Source organism: Lissotriton vulgaris, chromosome 2_1 (assembly GCF_964263255.1).
Source record: "Lissotriton vulgaris chromosome 2_1, aLisVul1.2, whole genome shotgun sequence".
Lineage (NCBI taxonomy): Eukaryota > Metazoa > Chordata > Amphibia > Caudata > Salamandridae > Lissotriton > Lissotriton vulgaris.
Genome location: NC_141687.1, coordinates 1,559,161,671 through 1,559,186,574, shown reverse-complemented (window position 1 = coordinate 1,559,186,574; position 24,904 = coordinate 1,559,161,671). Strand labels below are relative to the sequence as shown.

General features: G+C 45.0%; 1 protein-coding gene across 1 annotated transcript in view; it reads left to right on the top strand.

The window, feature by feature from the left end:
- DARS1 (aspartyl-tRNA synthetase 1) overlaps positions 1 to 24,904 on the top strand; it is a 519,463-nt gene that overhangs the window by 139,472 nt on the left and 355,087 nt on the right. The window contains exon 2 of the mRNA XM_086957449.1: positions 14,799 to 14,895. Within this exon, the coding sequence (XP_086813575.1) occupies positions 14,799 to 14,895 (97 nt within the window). The remainder of the gene's footprint in view (positions 1 to 14,798; positions 14,896 to 24,904) is intronic.

Genomic DNA, 24,904 nt, shown 5'->3' with positions numbered 1-24,904 from the left:
GATCCCTCCCGCCCGCCCCTGTCCGTGCTGTTTCTGATCCCGCCCGCCCGCCCCTGTCCGTGCTGCCTCTGATCCCTCCCGCCGTCTCTTCTCCCATCTCCCACCCACCCCGGTCCTGGTCTCTTCTCCCCCCTCCCACCCACCCCGGTCCTGGTCTCTTCTCCCCCCTCCCACCCGCCTGCCCCGGTCCTGATCGCTCCCCCCCCCCCCCCCCCCGCCTGCCCCGGTCCTGATCGCCCCCCCGCCTGCCCCGGTCCCGGTATTTTCTCCCCTCCCTGGTCCCGGTCTCTTATCCACCTCCCCGGCCCCGCCTTCCCCGGTCCCTGTATTTTCTCCCCCTCCCTGGTCTCTTATCCACCTCCCCGGTCCCGGTCTCTTATCCACCTCCCCGGTTCCGGTCTCTTATCCACCTCCCCGGTTCCGGTCTCTTATCCACCTCCGCCCACCCCGGTCTCTTCTCCCCCTCCGCCCACCCCAGTCTCTTCTCCCCCCTCCGCCCACCCCAGTCTCTTCTCCCCCCTCCGCCCGCCCTGGTCCAAGTCTCCTCTCCGGCCCGCCCTGGTCTTTTCTCCCTCTCTGGCCCGCCCCGGTCCCGGTCTCTTCTCCTTCTCTGGCCCGCATTCTCTTCTTCCATCCCACCCCGGTCTAGGTTTCTTCTTCAAGGTCTCTTCTTCATCTCCTGCCCGCCCCGGTATCTGCTTCCCCTCCCTCCCTCCCGCCCGCCTGGTCCCAGTGTCTGCTCCCCCTCCCAGCCGCCCCGGGTGCTGGTCTCTTCTCCCCTTCCCTCCTGCCCGATCTCTGCTCCTTCTCCATCTTGGTCCTGGTTTCTTCTCTGACTTGGTCCAGTCTCTTTTCCCCTTCCCACCTGCCTGATCTCCGCCCCCTTTTATGCCCTCGTCCTGGTATCTTCTCACTCTCCCCTACCCCCTATTCAGGCAGAAGGAGAAAAAAAGAGCTATGATGAAGCCAGCACTGGCCTCTCCATAGCACTTTTTTGTGGTGTCCTTTTTTCTACACCCCACCCATCTCACATTTCCCAACCCCACCAGATCTCCAATTCTCCAATCCCACATGATTGCCAAAGCCAATGGGCAAGACCTGTTGCTTTGCCAGTGCTCGTATGTATACTTTTAACATGACCAGAGTGGAAACCTAATTGTAATAGGTCTTCCTGCGCGTGTTTTGTTTATCCCAATACCATTTCTGCACTAATACCAATTAATTTTTTTCAACTGGTTTTATTGAGCATTTTTCTATTAACAAGAACATCTGTATCAATGACCTACATAATAGACAATGATGTGGGGTAAACCATTAACAATGAGTGTTTGCATAGGATAAAAGTGTAGAAGTCCATGAGACCAGTTTCATATGTGAGAACTTGATGTAGCACCAATGGAAATAGTGACTGTGTGGGTGACTGGTTAGGGAATGGGGTATGGCCTGAGAAATTCTGGGAGTCTGTGCTTAAACTTGGGAAGGGGAGAGTAACGATCTGTGGCAGGGGTTTAGTACAGTGTGGGGTATAGGGTTGTGTGCGGGCTGGTCTGGTATAGGGAGGTGGTAGCAAGGGGATGTGCGAGGTGTAAAGAAGGGCCCCCGTGTGCTTGGCGGTAGTGTTACAGCGGAAGCGGGTCTGGCAAAACCCTTTCTTCCTACTGATATTTTTTGGTATAGCTTAAAGTCAATTCCTCAAACCCATTTTCCTCATATAACTTATGACAGTTAGAACCTACTATCAACTGCTACCAACATCACTTGGGTCCTCTGATGGATCTTGCTTTGAGCTTTAAGGGACTAGAATGTTCGGGGAATAAGCAATTATCCTATGAGGACCTGAAATAGGTAATTGTTACCTCAAACTAATAACTCAGCATAACTTAATATGTTTATCAACCATGAGTATAGATTCCTTGAGACAAAGAGTATCACCAAAAGAACAAGACATAATCAACCAAGATAATTCAGAAAAAACATTTATCTAATGCCTCAAGAATGTTGGTAAGAAAAGAAATACAGTTAAAGATCAGATTTAATAAGTCAAATTGCAAAGAAAACCACACTATACATGAAATTTCAAGTTAAGTGATGCTCATACAAACCAAATCAGTGTTGTCTCAAGCTCTGTCCACAAGAATTCAGTTCTTGTCCTTTGTTGCTTCGATTGCCACATCAGAAGCCAGAATAACCCATCAGCCGAGAAAGGTTATCTCCCTGTGCCCGATTGCCAGCTGGCAATTGCAGAGGATAAGATCTCAGTTTGCTTAAAGTTCAGTTAATTATAGGCTGTACCACAGAGATTAGGACCAACAAAACAGGAAAGTTCACAACAAGCAACATGTGTGGATCAAGGGAAAAACCAACAGCGTGTCGGGCAGGGAAAAGGTCAGTCAGCCCTTGACTCCTACTTAATTTGGGCAATTGTACTCCAATGCATCCAAGTTTACACCCCTTAAAGTATTGATTTCATTAGTCCATGGGGTTTCATTGGTCTCTCACAATGGGCTGTTATGTGGTAACTCCAGAAGAGTTAAGTATCCTTTTCTCACATTTTCTTTAGGATCATTATATTCCATTTAGTTAGTGTCTAGTAACCTCTTCAGAAGTAGGCAGTGCATTTTGTCATTGGTCTGTTCCCAGGCACCTTTCGATTGGGTAACAATAGAGTTGTTGCAATGTCAATAGAACGTGCTACATGTGAGAAACGAGTCCATTGTAAATGAAAATTCAGATGGAAAACTTACAGAAAGTTCCCATAGTGCTTGGATGACAGTTTTCACATGACTTAACTTTATCTAAAAAAGGGAATCCTTTGAGGCCTGAGCAGAAAACCGCTAAATCACGAAATATTATTAATATTAAAGAGCACACATTTCTAAATGCAATTAGCCTTTTCTGATTAATTCAAGTAGGTTTTGCTTATGAAATACATGCCAGTATTAAGCACTAGTAAAATATAAATGTCCTCTATTAAGTCGTTATTGGTTACCATGCAAGTTTGAATTTCAGCGTTTCACTTTTCAATATGTGTTTATATATGTAGGTTACAGAAGTTTTATAACATTCTATGTCAGTTCCTTTGTTAAATGCACACGAGTTTCTAGTGCAGGTAAAGGTAATACACTATTCAATGAACAATATTCGTCAATGTAAGTTTTCTCTAAAGGTTACAGTTGGATTTTTCATCTCTTCTATAACATGTAAATACTTCAGCATAACTTTATCTTTTCTTAGCATAGTTTCTCATTGCTACATATATCATATATTCTAACATTCCGCTGCATCTGATTCATGGGGGTCTTGAGTGATCTGTAAAAAGTGGTCTAGAAACGCATCCATGGCTGTGGAAATGGGGCGCTTGCGGAAACCCCAGGCCTCCTCTCTTGTCCCCATTGCCTGATCGCCCTTACAAGGCGTCCACATCAAGAGCCTGAAACACTCTCCACTGAAGAGTAAGGGTTCGCTTAGCTAAGAGCACAAAACAAGCAAACGCGCCCTTCAGCTTGAAGATGCCCAGTGCCCCTGCTTCCCATGATTATGTTGGGGACTTGTGTGACCTCCCGAAGGGCATAGTGAATGGAGGACCAGTATGTGGCAAGCGTTGAACATGACCATAGCATATGGCGCAAGCTCGCCGACCGTGTTTGGCAGTGAGGGCAGCCAAGGAGAGCAGTGGGAAAATAATTGTGTCAAGCAAGCCCTGTGTAGGATTGTGAACTGTATGCTCTCGAAGTGCCTGTTGCAGGATACCCGATGAGGGAATTTCAGTACCTTGATTCATTTACTGTTGTGGAGTACCCGTCCAAGGTAGTCATCCCACTTATCCCATGGTCTTTCTGTGCTTTATATAGCCAGGTTATCCGGTATCAACCCGTCCCCATATGTAATAAGGTTTGCAGCACCTAGTGGGTTGGTGGTTTCTCGTCTGGCTCGACCAGAGAGTCCAGAATGTGTGTCGCATCTGCTGGTACGTTTGGTATGGACCCTTGTGGAAGGCATAACCGGTCATGAGTTGGTCAAAAGAGAGATGATGTCTTTCTGCAAAGAGGTCACCCACCATGGACAGGGAGCAGTTGTGGTGGTGTGCTAGATCAGCTACAGAGTAGATGCCTGGGAAGTGTGGCAGGCCTTGCCAGGGTAACGCAGGCTCGTAGGGCGGGATGTGATGTCTAAGGTAGGAGACTCTTTTTAGACATTTGCAGGCAATCGTTACCTGAATCAATTGGGTGGGGGGGGGGGGTTCGAGAGGTGGCAGTGGGCAGGGGAAATCTCTGGAGAATGGGCAGGGATAGGGGACCAGATCCACTGCACGGTTCCCCCATGCAGCACCCTGCCAGCCAGCGTGAGACCCATTGAAGCCGAGCTGCCAAGAAATAGATCTTAACTGCAAGAGTGCCGAGTCCTTCGCCCGCCTACTGGGAGCTGCAGTTTGCGTCACGCAATTCGGTGGCGTTTGTGACCCCAGATGAGTTCCCCATTAATTGTCTCCAACTCATGGGAGAAGCTCCATGGGCGCGCGGGGGAGGGAACAATGGGTAAGTTGGTGAAATAGTAGAGGGGGGGGGGGGTGGAATGACAATTATTTTTGACACAGTATGTTTCCTGTCCTGACTAGGAGTAGAGCCTTCCAAAAGTGCATCTGCGATTTTAGAGGGGTGATGGCTCGTCTCCGATCACCTTGGAAGGGTCGGCTGGGGAGTGATAGATACGTATGCCAAGGTATCTGACAGTGTCATTCCTCCAGGTCAGCAAGGTACTCCCCAGGCGCACCTCATGTAGGGCTAAGTTGTGGATCAATTGGAATATGCATGATTTGGGCCAATTGACTCGAAGGCTAGCCATTTAGGCAAATCGCTGTAGCGTGGTGTGTATGAGGGTGAGTTCTGAGTGGATGTCACAGATGTAGGGAAGTAAGTCATCTGCATAAAGGTACACAACTTGAATCACTCCGTCTGGTGGTATCCCCATGCCTCTCCCTCCCAGTGAAGCCTGATGGCGAGAGGCTCCATGGCTAAAGCAGAGAGCAGGGGCGGAAGGAGACATCCTTTTCTAGTGCCCCTCCCCACAGGGAATGGTGGCGAGATCAGTCTACCCAGGTGGATTTGGGAGGTGTGGGTCAGGGTAAAGTAATTGAGTAAACCCTCTGAGTCAATCACCTAGGCCCATGGCGGTCAGCACCCGAAAAGGATAGTCCCAGACCCGTGTATCGAAGGCCTTTTCCAGGTCTAATATTAAACAAGCTGTGTAATGATACCGCAGGGAGGCCTGTTCCATTATGTGAAACAAGAGTCCTAGGTTTTGAGACTTGCTACGTCTAGCGACAAAATCGTTTTGATCAGAGCGTCATAAGGTAGGCCTTATCAGAGCATACCTCTAAGCCAAAACCTTCCCTAGGATCTTCTCCATACCTAGCATTGCAATCACCCTATAGGATGCTAGGAGGTTGGGTCGCTATCAGGTTTTAGTATGGATATCTGGATGTATTCCCACAAGCATGGGGCAATTTCCCTGTCTGCAGTGCTTCATTGTATACTTCAATTAGTCTGGGTGTCAGTAGTCTGCTAAAGAGACTGTAGTTCTCCAGTGGTTGACCATTCAAGCCTGGAGCTTTATTGACAGCTAGGGTCCGGATGGCTTGTTTAATCTCTGGAACATCCACATGTTCATCCAGGTCCTTGCTGTGGACTGTCAGGAGCGAGGAAGGGGGTGATGAGCCAGGAATGTTTCAAACCAGTCTGTGTGTGGGTAAGGGGGTGCAGCATATATAAAGGAGTAGTAAGTAAACAATGCATTGAGGATTTCATGTTGTGCGTATATAATAGTGCCAATGGGTGAGGATCTCCAGGATCGAACCTGTGCGTGTGTCTTGGAGTTCTAGCCATGCGATGACTGAGACTTTGACTATAATCGTTTAACTCACTTCATTGCGAAAGCCCCAGGCCTGTGCGCCTCAAAGGTCTGAAACACGTGTTGGCTTTTAGCTCTCCCCCTTACTTGTTTCAATGGTTGAAACCAAGATCTTTTGTTTTCAATCAAAATAAAAATAGTACTGCATAGATTTATGAATCTCCGTACTAAACAGGACAAGGATAAAAATGAATTTGATTGGACCTCTAATTTTCTTTAACTTTTGTGAAGACATGAAGGTTGAACGACTTTAGCACACATGAAACATGCATTCGGCTATCATAAGTTTCTCCTTCCATCCTTCTTTGTCTGTCTGACTATCTATGTGTTCCTGCGTGTGCAATCAGTGACTGGTTATATGCTTTTCCAGCTTATATAGATATGTACCTCTGTGTATGTGAGTACCTGTGTAAGTATTGGCTGTGTGTTAAATGTTGCCTCTTGGTGCACAAGTACATGTTTCAACTATGTTAATTGGTCTGTGTCCGTGGGTTCCATTAGGACTTATGTAAGTGAGGACCTGACTTTTTGTTGTTCTGTTTGTACGGGTGTCTTATGTCTGCTAATTTGTGACCATGATCATCACTGTGTCATTGGTGCCTACATGCATGTTTCTCTGAGATTCAGGGACTTTGGTCGTGTGTGGACACCATCAAGTATGTTGGAGTGTGTGTCTAGGTGTTTGTATCTCTTTGTATACATTGGTGCCTGGCGGTGTTTTGGTCCATATTCATAGTTGACTTTGTTGGTTGTCATGTATGCAGTCTTACTGTATGCCTGTTGGTCTCTTTATCTGAGTACCTATGTCTATTTTTCAGAGTGTGCATTGATCCACTACCTTTCCACCTTCTTGTGTATTGTCTGTGGATGCCTTTGTGAGTTGTTTTGTACATGGATGACTGCATGTCCTGTGATTAGTGCGTTAAGTCCTGCTGTTGTGGTGATTGTTGTTCAGGTTTAAGTCTTTGTGTCCATTCAAAGCAACGTTGTTTAATTTTTCTTCCATTTGTAGTTGCCTGCCTATGGCTGACTTTGGCATCCTTTCAATGACTAGCTCTTGCGCCAATAACAAGCTCAAATTCCCACTTCTCTCCCTCTCCCCTATTTTAGACTTTGGTAAATAGAAGAAAAACATTTCCTCTCTCTGGCCTTTAGGGGGATGATGCTCTCCTGATATCAGTTTACCTTTAACGTAAAAATGTGGTTTCCCGTGTAGTAGGGGTGCACATCTGAATAAGATTGCGACGCCATAATAGGTAGATGCTCATAGTAGAACCATAGCAGGAGCTAGTATTGCAGTAGTTTCATCCTATTCGAGAATGTGGCCTTCTGGCCTTCATCTCTCTCTCTCATGGTACGACCTTCCTCCCCGGCTGCTGATGCTCGCTTTAGAATATTGGGAGCTGTGTTACCTTTCCAGAGGTAGGTGCCAACCGCATGCTGCGCTCACACCTATGGAGAAGGGTGTGGTATTGAACGCGTGTGCACAACAGAATTCTAATGTAGCATGAACGCAAATGGCTCAATCTTGTAGTGTTGTGTGTCCGTGGCAGCCTGCCCACTTCCTTATCTCCCCACGTTCAGAAGAAAGGCTTGAATCTGGAGGAAAACAAGCTGCCCGTCTTGTCAACATGCCAGTGATCTGTCAGGGTAAAGGAACCTCCATCTTTGTCTGATTCACGGCCTGCGCACAACCTCAAGAGTAATTGGCTTGTAGCAGGTGCACAAGGCAGCCAGGCCTTGAAATCTGCCTCGAAGGCAGCCACCTGTTCGGGTAATTGTGTCATTCTTCTCCTGACTTATGGGATTTCGGTTCAGCTGTTGTTCTCAGGATGCGGTGAGTTTCCTCCAGGAACCCTTCTGTCTGCCCGGGCTAAACTTAGCAGTTTCTGCGCCCGCATCATCCCGCAGCCTGAATCACTGCGACTGCAGGAAAGGGCAGTTGTACTTCGGTGGATGTAGGACGTTGTTTACGCATATCCAAGGTCCATTCAACTTAAAGGAAAAGCAAGACCTGTTTGATTCAGAAAATCTCCTCTCACTGACATTGGGGCATATTGTATTGTTGATGGACCGTGTTTTTGCTAATGCAGATTCATTGTCTCTGCGATGCTTTTTATTTTCAGGGTCTACGTGGGGATTCTCTTTTTCTGGTTTCAGTGCACAGACAACTGTTAAGCAGAGCTGGTGTCTGTAGAAGACATCGAGGCTGAGTGAGTTGAGACACTGAACAAACTCTTGCCAGATTTTGTCTGCGCTGCATCAACGAGAACATTTGGCTGCCGCTCAGTTGGGCACTTTTCCCAGAGTGTTAAACTGTAATTAGAAGTGCTGATATTTAGTGCTCTCGTAGTGGGCCATTTATTTAGAAAGAAAAATCCAATAAAACTCCGTGTACAACGTAGAGTTTCCGCTTAGTCCTTTCTTTGCTGTGCCAGTGAAAAGCACATTATTTCTTTGCTGTGGAATATGAGCGCGCAGCAGCTGTTCGCTGCTTGTAAGGGATTGGCTGCTTTTGAGAGATCTAAATCGAATAATAAAAATGCTCTTTATGTACTTTTCAACTTCACTAAATATGATTCCTGGTCTTTCGACGCTCAGAATCTCAACGTTTCCGTTCACGTGGTCTGTCCCAGTTGTCACTTGAGTTGTGCAGCCTTTGTATTGAAGTCTGGACAAAACTGGATAGAAAACTGAGCTTTTCCAAAGTTTGCAATTGTTAAGGGGTGTCACATGGACAATAATTGTGTGGCGTTTTACTGTCCTCGTGTTTTTTATAAAGAGTTTCGTTCAGTCTTAAATACCAGATTAATATGATCTACTTTAGAAAAACAAGCTTTTTTTAATCTTACTTAGGAATCAACTTTTTTTAAATTGAAAGCTCTCTTGGCGCCTCGAACCTCAGGTCTCTTTCAGGATAAGTCTGAGGAAGGCCCTGGGTTATTTTAAACTGAGCTGCCCCTGTGGCTACCTTTCTGAATGCTTCGGGATTACCTGCAAACCACTTTGGATCTACCAATTGTCCTTACAAGCTTTCCCACTAATCTCCGCTGACTCGTTCTCTTTTTAGGTCTGAGTTTGACACCGTAGATGTTTTATCTGACCTGTTGTTTCAGATATACACTCTGTGGTTCTTTCTATTTCAACCATTTGCTTTTTTTAAATAGCCTCTTTCAGCCACTGGCTTGACACTTTGTCAGTCTCGTAGTGGCCCAGAGGAGTGTTTCTCTTTCACATATTGGGGCTATTTGGACCAGAGCTACCGCCTCCAGTTGAGTGAATGCTTTGCAGTCCACCAGGAGCTATTTTACTTCCCTCTGACTCTCTCTCCATGGGCTACTCATTACAAATGCACACTTGTGCTTGCCTTACATGCATTAGTCCATTACACTCTGACCTATTGGTTCTGCAAGTGCTTCCAGTGAAACAATCACATGCCCTTCAGCTTGGCCTGGCAGTGGGAACCGCAAGCTTTAACCAACCTTCGACCCATGGCCGTGCTTGGGAACCTCTGCATTCAAGAAAGCTCTGAATGTCCACCACGCCTGACATGAACTAGTTAATTGCTCCCGCTTGTGGCCGAGTCTTCTTTCTCTGGACTGCACCATGGACGCCCCTCTCCTGTCAGTGTAAACATCTCATGTAGGTTATTACCTGGATGGCAGAAAGAGTTCTTGACTTGTAAAACGCACTGCATCACTGTGAGTGAGAGACGGGCCGAAACACACACCCTCACGCCCTCCTTACCTGCTTTTCTGGAGTTTACAATGATACTCGGAGATACTTGTGTAGTGCTTGGGAGGACCTGCACAGCAATGACTTTCTCAGCAGAAATGGCGGTGGTACTCAATGGGTGTGAGTATTGTTTAGTCTAGGGGGCACCCAATGCTGTGTAAAGCTATTTACTGATTAAAGTGTTGAATGTGTGAGGATCTTTGTACGGCTCATTGTTCTCTGCATTTGAATGCAAAACATTTAGGAATTTAAATACTAAGTGGACCTGGGTAATTACTCCATCAATGTGACATACACCAGATGCCGATATTATACAAAAATATTTTTATTCAACACAATACATATTTTTGTTCCTTTTTTATCATTTTGTTTAAAAAATCAATTATTATATTTCATTTTTTATATTCAAAAATTGAATACGATGCATCTCATTTCATTGCATTAGTTTTGTTTCATTTTAGCCAAATTCTACCCAAACTCTCTTCCACACTTCTACTCTATTTACCAATATGATTAACAACAAAAACACAATTTCTCAATTCATTTAATTTATAATCGATAATGGTTGATGTTACACATGATTCAAATTGTGGTCTTGTGTAGAATATATAACAATTTATTAAGGATGAGGTTCCACCAATTAAATTGTAGCCTCTGTTTCAATCTGAGAAAACAAACAATATCTTCATGGATAAGATTGATCAAATCCTACACGCGTTTCTGCTTTGAGCCTTCATCAGGAAGCCATGTTTGATGCGAATCCTTAACACTAGAGCTTGCAAACATAATTTGCAGAAAAAGGATGATCAAATGCGTTGCTGAATGCAAAATGATCTGCAGACCGAAAATGCGTTGTATTCTAAATCTCCAGCCGAGAATAAAACAAATGCAATATTATCTGAAATGTTTCGATACTAGGCTGTCCGATTTTTGGTATCTTTTTTTCTGCCTCAAATATATGGTTTAAAAATAAAAACGAGCAGCTTGCCGGTCCCGAATGTGCCTTCTGCTTTGCAATCCCATTCGTGACAGCCGGAAAACACGCTGGTTCTGCGTATGGAGTCTGGCTCGATGGTCCCATTTTGTGGTAGCGGCGTTGTTCTCTGCATGACAGGGATGCATGTGTGCTGTAGTGCAGAACCCTGAGATTCCCAGGGTTTAGCTCATGTCGGAGGTCCCCAGACAGTGTCTGTAGCCTCCTGTTCCTGGCTCAAGCTGACTCTTCACTGAGCTGTGTCTGAAGCAAAATGTTTACTCAGTCTGAAATATTCTATCACAGCTACCGTGCTGCACTCACTAGTTAAAATGTCTATACGCGCACAGAATGTAATTTGATTAAAACAATTCTCCTGCAGTTTTCTCCTTGACATATTTCTTTGTTTACTCTGTACTCAATAAAGAAAATGTGTGTTCATGTAAAATTGCTGTCATTCAGCCTTTAATCCACTAGATTCCTCTGGGCAGGCCCTTGTGCATAACACACCCTCGGGCGGCCAACCCTTTGCTTTGGCATGGGCCTGGCCGAAGGACAATCTGATACGATAACAGAGTTATAATGGTCATCAGTCGTTCTTCTATTATGAGAAGTAAATCTCTTAATTGCATGCTATCTATTCTATAGCTGATGTTATCTGTGTGAAGTGTTGTGATACTAAAACACCATATTCATAATATAGGGGTCCAAATCATGAAATAGTAAAACTCAACGTACTAGCTAGTTACTGATTTTTGTTTCGTGCAGAATAAACAGAGACATATGTCAACAAGAAGTTTGCAAAAGGATTATTTATGTTTGGTAAAATGCACCAAATGTAAAGACATTTGATGTATGTGTGTGACACGCCACAGGAATAGAAGTTGCACGTGATGGGTGAGCTCTGTTTTGCAGCTAGAACTTGTGCACACTGAAGAAAATATTTACATATTTAAAAATACGATAATTTCAAAATTGGAATGCTATTTGTTTGCCTAGATTTGAAATGTTTGAAGGGATGCTGGCGGTTCACATAGCTTGGATGATGGGCAGGGTTCCTAGAGCTTGACTGAAGCCTGATGTGCCAGAGCTTTGCTGAAGACTGGTTCCTAGGGGCTGGCGGAAGCTAGCGCTTGGCGGCAGACACAGGTTTCCAGAGTGCTCCTGAAACGCAATGTTTCCAGGGTGTTGATGAAGTCTGGGGTTCCCAGAGCTTATCTATTGACTGAACTTCCCAAAAGAACCAAAACACTAGGCACAAAATCCCCCACTTCCATTAGCGAAGACTCGGGCAGCATAATTTCAGTTATGGATTCTCAACAGTTGACAAACCCTAGATGTAGAGTTCTCATCCATGATTCCAGAGATGATGTACATTTTGTTTGTTCCTGGAGAGATAACTGTATCACCGTGTGCCTCACTTTCCTTATTTGCCAAAATTGGGGGCACTTGCAAGCAAACAAAATGTGGGTATTGACTGTTTTATATCGAGGTGGACATCGCATGAACTGGTTCTTTCTTTTATCCTTTGTCCAATTAGGGGATGATCACCTTGGGTATAGAAATGGCCTCAAATATTAGCTGCTTCATGAGCCATCTTCTGTTCCCTGCTAACCTCTTAGTTCTTTGTCACCTTCTGGATGTTGGGTGTTTTTCTTCTAGGTGCTGAGGCAACATTGGTAGCACACACCTTAAACCGCTTCTCTGACTTTCATTCACTGGCTCTCACTCACTGATCAAAGTGGGAACTTTCTTACCCTGCTCATACCGTGTACAAATCCCTGGTGGCTTGGTCAATACCCCATACCATACATATGTGCTTTGTGCTAAATCGTTCCTGCCAGCAGAACCTTGTACATCCCCTTAAGTCTATTGTACAAGTGTTTGATGCACTCTGAATTTCTCAGCTAACGGAGCGAGTCGGGGTGTGAGAGAAATTATGAAGAAAGGCAAGAGGCCCTGTGATACGGTAATGTTGTATCTTGACATTTGACTATGATTACTTTTTTAGTGCCAAAGTCGTCTACTTTTCAAACGATTCACATTTATTTTCGTACCTAGTGACCTGCGGTTTTGACTTAATTTTGAACAGGAGCATAGAGTAGCTTTTTAAAAAAAAAAACTTAGCACATACGTCTTCATCCTCTGTCAGGGTAGATCCTGTGGATGGTGCAAACTGTCATAGGGGCCTAATCCGGATTCCTAAATGTGGACAGTTACTGCACATCGCGGTTTTCCACCAACACATCTTCCGCCACCTTTGACCTAAAAACTAGGCATGTGCCAGTAAAAAACAAAGGGTAAACCTACAAGGTGTGCTATCAGATTTACCCCAGGGCAGTATTGCAGCACAGAAAATGAATCTCGCTCAGAATAAAGGCCATACTGGTATTTCCAATTCATGTTACGTTTTATTATCGAAATTGAGTATTTGTAATCTCGACAATCTAGATACCTGGTTCCCGGAAAAAATCCACAGCTCTAAACTGGTTGTGGCTACTTGGTTGGGATTCCATCAATAAAGAATTGATCCCATATGGAAGATGATACATAACTGTATATGGATTTTTTTTATTCATAGCTGAAATAAACAGGTAATTAAATGTCTTTTTTGTTCTTGTGATGGAACAACCAATAATAATTATACAAACTTGACTATCTTAACAGCAATTAAAGGGTGAAGCCCAGAATGGTTATGCAGGCCTTCTGAATAGCGTGCAACAATTTCATTAGGATCAGTGCACAATATCTTCGCTCTCCTCTGCCTCCCCTCCGCTATGCCTTACTGGGACATTTCCCATAGTTTTTCGTACACCTGGTGCCTAAGGTTATGTTATTAGTTGCTTTCATATTTGAATGCCTAATTTTTCATATAATCCTCTACTTAATACTATTTTTTGTGAAATACCTCACATAGCGGAGTTGCCTAATTATTCTATATCTTTGCAACTCAATTAAAATATATGAATTGCATTCAATCTGAAACCATGCTAATCCGATTTAAATCGCCTTCACATAAAACCTAGAGTGACTCCTGTGTTCATTATTTTAACTGAAAGATAATTTATTTTGGGGCCTGTTTGTAGCTCGAATACAAGCATAATGTGCACCATCTCCTTGAATATTGAACTGAATCGTATTTTGTCTTTTTCCAGCTAAGATTTAAATTAAGAACGTTTTGTATGTGCATCCCAATTGTGTAGGCTTTTCTCAAAACTGGTTACATCTGTTCCTATTTCACACTATTCTTCCAAAGATACAGCTACGTGATATGGTCACATGACCCGAGACTCTAACCACCAAAGATTTTGGGTTAACGAAACAAATCTGCATTAAAAAAGGCTAGCTTGTTTGCTGGCAGAGAAAACTGGAAAGTGAAATTGAAGGTTGGATAATGTTTTATAGAAATCTCTAACCACGTTAACAAAGATGGTAGATAAGTCATTAAACTCTTTTAAATGCATTATTTTCATAGCTTTTACAGGTGGACTCAAGTTGCATTAGAGTTTATATATTATTTTCTGTTTTACTGTGGTTAAAAATGGTATAACATTTTATTTAGATCCTAATATTTTAACAAAATCCAAAATAGAAACCATGCCTACAAAGTAGATCCCTGTTTTTAAAAGACACTGGGCTGTTCTTGAATGTGGCTTAGATGGTAGATGTATTTTTATCGCTGATAGCTTACTCTTAAACAGAGGTCAAACAGTTTAATGTTAATATATGAGGGGTCAAACAGTTTCATGCAACCGGGATCATAGTGCATGTCTCCCTAGGTTCATAAAAGGAGCCAATCCCAGCTCGGTACCAGCCTCAAGCTCGCGGGAATCTTAATGGAGAGAAGATAGATTCTTATTGTATGGCTATTGGTGTTAAAAGAGATGTCCCTAGTTTGTTATCGGCAACTACGCATTTCCCTTCACAGGTTCCTGTTGTTCAGGAAGGTATATCGTTGAAAAATATGTTGTTGTTTGTAAGTAAGCTGGGTAATGGACTCTCAAAACAAAGGAGAATGATTGTGGCTGTGGTGATGTGAATAAACCTGCGAGTTTCCCACTGACTAAAAACTTCCTCAGAGGAAGTGGAATAAATAGACCTGGAAGTGGCGAGGTCGCCATTAATGTGATATTCAGGGCTTCATAACACCACTTGACAGCTGCCTTGTTTCTTCCTCCTATAGTGCGATGGAGGAGCAGTCTCAGTCCAAGAAAGGGCTCAAGAAACAACAGAAGGAAGCCGAGAAAGCAGCCAAGAAAGCAGAGAAACAAGCCAAGCTGGTCAGTGACTGCCACGGCATTGTCCCACCCCTTGCATTGTGACTAGGTTTGACAGGAAAAGATGTGTTTACATAGTTGATCGGTATATTGTCTTAAATTCCTGGGTTTTTTTATACAGGGAGCATAAACAATTAATGCTTTTTATGAATAAAGCCTTGTATTCCATTAATGGTTTGTTTTTCTATGCCCCAGTCACGTCCCAGCTGTCAAACCTGAACTTTCGAAACCTACTTTCTATGTTGTCTGTACCTTAATTGTTTACATTTTCGAGTTTTCTTTAACAGAGCTAGATTGGGAACTAAAGACATTCCTTGAAATACCTATATTAATAACCTTTCTTGGCAGCAAGTTGAGCATAGGATGCGAGTCCTGCCATCATCTGGGAAATAAAAACAGCTCTGAGAGCATCTATAATACCATCAAGTGTGATGTGTAGGATTAGAGCTGAAGAATGATAAAAACATTTTTATAAAAAACAGGCTTTTTAATTTTTGTAAACTTTTTTTTTTTACAAATACGTTCGGTGAAATCTGTGGCTTTTAGAGGCTTTTTTGAATGGAAGCTTCTTAATTCATACATTACTTGAAGCATTGTCAAATTATAGAGTGTTGTTACCGAGTTCCAACAAGCACGTACCAGAGCACGTCAGCAACTGGGTGCCCAGTACAAAGAGTTGATATACAACAGAGACATGTATGTGTGTCTCGCTGGGAAGTCTTTGGGTATATGACACCCTGTTCCCCAACAATAAAAAAAACGAAAAACCTGCACTTCACAGCACTAAATAGATTTGTGGGGGTTTTGGAAGATGCTGTCATTTCAACAAGTTCACACTCCCCGCCACCCAAGTGCTATGATGACCTTCTCTAGGTGTTCCTTGCTAATGTGGAGGAAATCCGCACAGTCACGGAGTTGATTCCTCATGAATTGTGTGAGCTATTAATTTGTTCCCTGTATTAGGGCAGATTCTTGCATACATATTTGTGGAGTTTGTGAGTTCCCTTGAGAACCTTCTACCATATCTACATGTTCTGGAATCTTTTTTGGAGACACAGTTGAATTAGCACTTGCTTTTTTTCTATGATTACTCAGAATTTTTGCATTACGAAAACACTCTCCTTGTAATTAGCAGTATAAAGTTATTTTCCGCGGATCCACTAGGGTGGAGTATCTATTGGAATTATTTCAGAGTTACAGAATGAAAAGGGGAGTTTAATTCGATCCTTGGCGTTGTAATGCTAAACACTTTGCCTCCAGAAAGGTAAAGATGGTGACCTTCAAACAAGTTCGGCTTTCCACCCATAAATGATAGAGCATGATAGAGCTCATAATATTGAAAGAATGCATGCTTCCACATCTCAGTTGCAACAGTCTACATAAGGCATTTATTTAGCTCCATTAAATGTCAACATTGAGTTGGCACCAAGTCTTGAAGATGTCAAAGGGGTCATTGATAGATTGGGTCTAAGTGTGAGTCATTGAAGATGAGCACCATAACACAATTTTAAAAACTTGCTCAGAGAATACAAATACAAAAATCCATAAAAGACAGGGTTCAAAGTACAAACCTTAAAGGGGTATTTACATTTTAAGAAGTCAATACCGAATCAGAAGGCAATGGTTAGTCAATAAATTAAAAATATTTATCAAATGCAAATACATGTAAAATATGATTCAATGGAAACTGAACCCTCATCTAATTAATAGCCAGCACTGGTTACAGTCTAGCACAAAGCAAATGAGAATCAAAGAGCATTTTTCTTATAGACTGGTCAGTAAAGCAGAAGAGAAGCAACATAAAATATTCTAAGTTCAGATCAATGAAAGGCCTGATCGGAAGTCTGATTCTGAAGGAGCAAGGAGAAATCTCAACTTCGTCTCCCAAATAGTGAGTTTTTATACACAGAGAAACCTCACAGCTACTCGAGCTATCCAGTAGCAAAATAGAAAACGCGTCACATAGTATAATGACTTTTACTGTACATCTGTTGATTATTCCGACGTTATGCCCTACAACAGAAAACCAATGCACATTAAAAATATAAACAACATCTCCGTTCAGGCAAAGGAAGTGGCCTTCAATTGTATACAGTTGTAATTGCATCCGCTCCAGTAACAACGTGAACAGAGGATAATACACATCTGATAGAGACTTCTAGCCGCAGATTCCTTACCTTTGAATTATCCCCTGGCGTCAGACTGGATCCGGAAATTTTTCTTGAGCAGTAAACCTGCACGCTAGTAGGTGGTGTCCTTTACCTCCACGTGGCGGCCACGCCGGAAGTTACGTGACGTGACGTGCCTATATAGGCGCCACCCCAGCATGCTGATGCAAGTTCTATTCTTTCTGCTCCAGGCAGCGCAGATCCTGGGGTAGCTACCCCTTAGTCAATTTTTGGCAAACTTTTTTGGACATTTCATTTAAGTCTTTTGAGGTATTTTCCCCTTGGTGGGGCAGCTCATCTGCGGAGATCAGGGGTGCCAGTCTTCCCCTATCTCGGTGACTTGCTGATGAAGGCTGGCTTGCCCCAGGTTGTGATCTCCCACCTACACACTACGGCAGACCTTCTGCATTTGCTGGGGTTATCCTGACCCCGTCATCGGAGCTGTTTTGGACACAGTGAAGTTTCGGGCCTATCCTTCTGAATGGTGAGTAAGGATTTTCAGGCTATCATACTGATGTTTCAGCCTCTATCCTGGATTTCGATGAGACTGCCTCTGTGGCTGCTGGGCCTCATGGCCTCCTGCATTTTGCTTGAGACGCATGTCCGCTGGCATATGCAGGCTTTGCAGTGGGACATGAATTTCAAGTGTGCACAGCATCGGGGGAATCTCTCTTAAATGGTCCAGATCTCGGAGGGAATTGCAAGAGATCTGCAGTGGTGGTTAAGGAACCGTGATTGGGTTAGCAGCAGACCGCTCTCCCTTCCCAAGCCAGATCTGATGGTAATGACAGATGCCTCACTCCTGGGATGGCGAGGCCATCTGGGAGAGGTGTAGATCAGAGGTCCCTGGTCTCTGGTGGAATCTGGGCTCTCTATCAACCTGTTGCAGAGCAATCTGGCTGGCATTGAAAGCCTTTTTACCCTCCATCATACAACGGCTTATTGCCTGTGAACAAATGTTCACAGGCAACACCACCGGCATGTGATATTGCAACAAACAGAGCGGGTGGGGTCATGGACGCCTTTTTAGGTCTCAGCTAGCGATGTAGCGCATGCGCTGCTCGCCTTGGCGAGACCTATTGTTGTCGGTTTGGTGGGCGAACGGGGACAGGACATGTGCACGCGCACGGCTGGCAGCTTTGGCACAAGCGACGGCAGATGTGTGCGGGCTCGGCTCCCTCATCGCGCGCAGGACAGACGATGTGCATGCATTCGGCTCGGCTCCCTCAACACATGCATGCCGTGCTTTTGCTTTCCCCTGGACACAGACATGGCCTCCAAGACTGAACGGCAGGTAAGGACTCATTTCTTGTCGGCTTACACCTTGCTCTCTCTCTTTTCTCTTATTCTCATTTACCACTTTGTTTCCTCTCTTACCCTTGATCACTCTTTCCGCGTCTTGCATTAATTAGATGGCACCCAATTAGCTAATGATGCAAAAGGTTCTAGATTAACCAAGCTAATATCTTTCTGGGTGTATTTATTTCATACTAAACTTTTAACTTCTGGGATATTTTGTGTAAGATAAACAACAAGGAAATTATGTTGTCCGTGCCTTATTTCTTGCAAATGTACACATTTCCCTCTAGTTTTGTGGGGCAGTACCAGCACTTCTCAGCAGGGTGCATTTCTTTTCATTTCAGAGTAAAGGCACTTCTGATCAGGGCCCCACACACAGTAGTCCATCACCTACCAGCGTGGCATCAGCCGGTGGATTTCCGTTTTCTGAAGAGAAATGCTGAGCTCTGACAGCTAGTGATGGGAGGACAAGTCGGCACCTGCACGGAGAGGCACTAAGTGCAACCACCTTAGGGCTTGGAAAGATGTCTGAAAAGAGGGTAGGAGAGCACAGGTTGGAGACCATGGAGAGAGTGCGTTCCTCTAAGGCTGGGGGATCATAGTCAGTGAGGCCGATCGAGGCTGTCAGTCTCCAGGGGCCTCCCCCAGTAGCAGAGAGTCGTAAAACACATGTAGGAATTTAGGAACTGCAAGTAAAAATGTAAATTGTAAATTGATACTTGTATAGCGCACTACTCACCCGCCAGGGTCTCAAGGCGCTTGTACGAATACCGCTGTGGAACCCATCCTGGCTTTACCTGTGAGGCGTCCACACCTGGGCACCCCCAAGGTGGAGGCCAGGCATCCTTAGCGTTGTTGGAGCCATTGTGGAGATTAAGCAAGCTATTGCCCAGAGTTGCAGAGTGGGACTCCATGATTGGAATAGGCACAGAGGCGAGAATTATCAGGTCTGTGGAATTTTTGAGCCAAAGAACCGCCGAGGCGGGGAATTGAACCCTGGTCCCGGACATTTGCCAGGCGGCTATGTGGGCTTCCGTTCACACGTTTACCAAACACTACTGCCAGGACAGTCCGGTCTGTAGGAATTAGCATTTTGTCCATTCTGTCCTGCAGGACTTACTCCTGTGAAATTGGTTCACAGACCTATCTCTAGGGAGGTATTACTTGGGTATCTATTCTACAATAAGGAATTTGCTGCTAGAGGTCTCTGTCAGATGAACAAGTTACTTGCCTTCTGTAACGCCTTATCTGGTAGAGACTCTACCTAGCCACAAATTCCTGACCTCCACACCCAACCTCCCCACTCTGTGAATGGATTTCTAGAGACAGGGCTATCCCCTTTCAGGGCTTTAGTTTTCCACTCCAGTGGTCAGTCACTGTGCTTCATAGCTCTGCGCTTCTGGCGCAGAAAGTCGCAAAACATAACTGACGACAGAGCGCTGGGGTGTGGTAACTATATAGGCGCCACACATGTCACTTCTGGCGCGAACAATGCCATGCGGAGCCGGTTAACATCACATACTGGCATGCAGGGCTACTGCGCAAGAAAAAGTTCCAGCTCCTGTCTGACACCTGAGGATAATTCCAAGATAAGGAATCTGCGGATAGATAGCCTCTACCAGATAAGGTGTTACTGAAGGTAATCAACTTGTTCTTTAAAATGTTATAGTGCAAGCAAGACCATAGAGCTGGTAGAATTTTGCACAATTAATCAAGTAATGAAGGCCACATTTGAGGCTACCTGATGCACAGGCAGAGAACGAGAAAACGGGACATTGTCAGGCACTGCACCTCACACGCATTTTAAAATACATGACTAGCCCTACTTATGTTAATTTATTAAAACCTAATTCTATGAAAAATAATGAAAACATTTCATTTGCATCTCTCCAGTATTAATTTAAAACACAGAATTATTAATTGTGGAATTTGCTTTCACAAAGACCTTTCCCACTTCTGTTCATGAATGCTTAAAAACTCGGACACTGTTTAAATCAGTGCACAATGTTTCATCTCGGGGACTTCAGTTTAAGGGTGCAGAAAGGTACCTCAGGGTAGATCAACTTTTTTTCCATATAAAGAGAGCCCTTCTGGATTCAGTTCACCGCCAGAGGACTTCATCTGCAACCCACTTAACATTTAGGACCGTTGTTTTTAGTATTTAGTAGCTATTGCATGCTGGGCTAGTAAACACGTATTTAAAGATTAACTCTCCTTTTAACGGGATTAGAAAAAAGTCTGACCTGCCTTGGATGTGATGTCTTGGCCCCACTTTTTAAGCCACATCTGTGCCTTGGCTGTGTCTTGGTGTGAGTTCCTTTCTTACCACGCGTTCTGATGCGCATATGGAGCTTTGACAACCAGTTTAAAGCAGTGTTTTGCCCATCATGTATGTGACTGACACCCATGACTTGTCTCTCTGGTGCCTTGGCTCCAAACATGATTCTGCTTTGTGCAACTGCTATGCCAAAATCTACCCAAGGCCATCCACGACTGCAACGTAAAACTCCATCAGCGAACTTCGCTAGCTGAAGCCCGAAGAAACAATTCCATGCCGGAAGGCATGGATGGACTTTCGCTCCCAAGACCACTCTTGCCAGAACCCTAGTCATTCCCCACGAATCCACCGGACAGGGAATCTAAATGTATGAAGACATTTGCCAAGCAAATGTTCTCCTCTGCAAGCCTCGCCCAAGTCGATAAACACATCTTACCTCCTGGGCAGGTACTTGCACGCATTGTGGGACAGATTGGTGGACATCTTACCAGCAGTCCCAGAGAAAATCCGTCCAGCGTTACAATGTTTGATTTTATATGTTCTGGACCCAGTGAAGTATCCAGGCCTGAATTCCACCGACTGCGTAGTGCAGTCGGGACGAGGGTAGTCTTTCGGGTTTTGTCTTGGACATCCAACCTTCCTTGACGGACTTGGCTTTTGGCGGCTCTTGGCTGTTTGGCAAAGGCTGACTCTGCCTTAGGAAGGGTTAAAGAGAGTAAGGCCACTGCTTGCTCTCTATGCTTACTGCAGCCTGCTCTATGGCCACTCACCAATTTCATCCCTTTCAAGGCTTCAGCAGGTGTACCAGCGGAGACAACAACAATAAATACCTCCGCAGCAACAGGCCTCCCAGTCATTTCGAGCAAGAGGCCAGAAAACAGGCTGACCGCTTCCATGCTCTCCAGACCCCAGCTGCCTTCCTGCAGCTGCCTCAAAAGCTCTTTAATTTGCCCTCGGCTGCACACATTCACCAGGTCAGAGGTCGCATCACCCTTCACCTCCACAGAGGGAGCAGCATCACTTCCAACCACTGAGTTCTCCAGTTCGTGAGATGTATTTTCCCTACCTTTCCTTTCTCACATCTTGAATATGCCTCCAATCACACAACACCTCTCGTAGGACCACTTGTTCATACTCTGTGGAGAAGTATAAGCTCTCTTAGCAGAGGAAGCAGTAGAAATGGTGCTGGCACCAGAGATCGGGACAGCTGTTACTCCTGTTATTTCCTGGTGCCGAAGACTACCAGACGCCTTTGTCCCACTCTAGATCTTTGCCATCTGTACTTATTCCTCTGGAGGGACAAGTTCAAAATGTTCACTCTGGCCCTTGATCTAGGCGACTGCATGGTGACTTTGAATTTGTAGGATGCCTATTTCCACCATCCCATCCTACAGTCCCACAGGCACTACCAGTGGTTTCAGGCAGGCCAAGAGCAATTTCAGTTTTTAGTGCTACCCTTTGGCCTTACCAATACACCTCGGGTATTCACAAAGGTTATGATGGTGGCCGCTGACCAAGAATTATCCGTCTTCAAATATCTCTGTAACTGGCAGTCCGCAGTGACCTGGTGAAGATATAGGGATGTTCTATCAACGTGCCAAAATAACACCAGAACCCCTTATCATAGATTCCCTTCATTGGAGCCGTTCTGGTGCTTTACTGAGCTTTACCTCCTCAACGAGTCCAGTACATTCAGACTATCATCCTGCTGGTTTCAACCCTTGACCTGGGTCTCAGTGGGAGTAACTCTGAGAATTCTGGGCCTCTTGGCCTACTGTATTTTACCTTTGAACCACATATGTGGCACATGCAGGCTCTGCAGTGAGGGCTGAAGTCTCAGTGGGTGCAGCATCACAGGAACTTGTCCGAGACCACCCTGGGGTCGAAGGAGACTGCAAAAGACCTGCATTGGTGGCTGCTCAACTGCAATTGAACTGGCGGCAGATCCCTCTTCCCATTCAGAGTTGATGGTAGCGATGGATGTAGTGTTTCTGGGTTGGGGAGGTCTTCTATTAAAGGTGGATATCAGAGGACCTGGTCTCTGGCAGAGACTCGCTTGCTGGAAGTGAGAGTGATTTCTTTGGCACTAAAGTCATTCTTTCTGTCCATCAAAGGGGAATGGGTACAGGTTCTTACTGAGAACACTACTGCCATGTGCTATTGCAACAAATAGGGACATTTTGGGTCATTGTACTTGTGCCAAGAGGCGCTATGCCTCTCGAAGAGGCTGCATAATCAGGGCATCTCCCTTTGCACTTAGCATCTGCAAGGATCTTTAAATGCCTGGGTGGACTAACTTCATCAGCGTTGCCTGGAATGCTCCTGGCTTGATCTATTCAGCACCACAGAGCATACACAGTGACAAGATTTTGTGAATTGGAGTTCCCAAGGCAGCTCCTACTTGGATACGACTTCCGCTGTCATTGGGACTCCTGTACACCTTTCCATCCCTACTACTCTTGCCCAAAGAACTAAAAAGATCAAGAAAGACCAGGCTCAAGTTATCCTAGTGTCTCAAGACTGAGCAAGGAGAATGTGGTACCCGGAAATTCTGTCCATGAGCATGTCCTCTAATCCGGTCCTCTGGTCAAACCTCTTGTCATAGCAGCAAGACCGAGCCTGCGCAATCAACAAATCCATTGGTTGAGATTGAATTGCAACAGTTTATGGCTTTCGACCTTCCTCATGAAGTGATTAATGTTACCTTGACAGCCAGGCATACATCCACCAAGACTGCACACGTCGGATGCTGGGAGAAGTTTGTTTTTTTGTAACATTCTATTCTTAAATGGGAAGTTGTCTGAAGTTCTCATGTTCAGTCTTTCTTTTGCCCAGCAAGACTATGGTATGGTAACAGTTAGGGATTAATTTCAAGCCTTCATGCGTTTGCTGAATCAGTCATCCCTCTTCAAGTCACCGGTTGTGATGCGATTTTTGAAGGGGTTGGTCCATATATTCCCAATAACAACATTTGTCATGCTGTAGTGGGACCGTAATTTGGTCCTTACTTACCTGATGTGCCCTACTTTTAAACCTATGCACAGTTGTCCTCGCCATCTATTCACCATCAAGACTTTCCTTGTCACCATAAAATTGGGAAGATATGTCCGGGAACTGCATGCATTGCCTGTGGTACAGCCATACACCTCATTTTTCCCAGGCAAACTAGTCCTTTGCACAAAGTGACATTTCTGAGAAAGTTAGTAATGGCCTTCCTCACAGGGATATCCATTACCTTGCTGTCCATCTATGCGCTGTCTCTTCCCTCCAAGCAAGAGCAGTGCAGCCCCATTGTTTAGACCCAAAGGGGTCCTTGAGTTTGTACACTGACCAAATCAAAGACTACCTCCAGAATGACCAGCTTTTTGCCAATTTCTCTGGAGAAATTCGCTCGTGGCCCCGTTCCGCCCCGGCTCTGTGCCGTTTGTGCGGAAGGTCAGCTTGAGGAGCGTCACTTCCTGCTCGTGACGCCACTTCCGCCCTGCACGTAATCTTCGCAGGTTAGCGGTCTAGTGCTGCCGAGCCTGCTGAGTAAATAGTTCTCGCTTCCAGCTCCCGCCCCATTGACAAACGCGGCGATCTAGGCTGCGGTTGTGTGTTGTTGTGGATGCTGATGTAAATCTTTATTTTGCTGCTGATTTTAATAGCACGCTTGAAAAAGCATTTTAAATTGTGATTTTGAACTTTGTCTTTGCAACACCCCTAAGATCCTCTCACCTGCATTTCCATTCGCTCGTGGCCCCGTTCCGCCCCGGCTCTGTGCTGTTTGTGCGGAGGGTCAGCTTGAGGAGCGTCACTTCCTGCTCGTGACACCACTTCCGCCCTGCACGTAATCTTCGCAGGTTAGCGGTCTAGTGCTCCTTCACCTTCAGTATTTAAAGGCGGCATGGAGGAAGCGCAGCGGACGAGTGCAGCGGGAGCGCCGACTTCGCGCCGAAGTCGCGCACAAGTCAAGCCCGTCTGCGCCCGTCCGCGGCCGACCAGGCCCAGGGCCCTGTCGTAATGCCCATTTTTATTCTTACTCCTCCACCGACCTCCTGAGACTCAAATCCTCAGGGCCTATTCCTGCACGCACTGCCAGGGCGGCTCAGGACTGTGGTATTCCTGTTCCGTCTGATATCCCTGCACTTGAATCCCCTCACGACCCCTCCCAAACCCTTTCCCCTTCACTGTCTCCGATCTCCGCCTCCCTATTCATCCACTACCTTAATACCCGTTCCCTCATACGCCACCAGCTCGAGATATTTCAACTGTTACATCAGAGCAC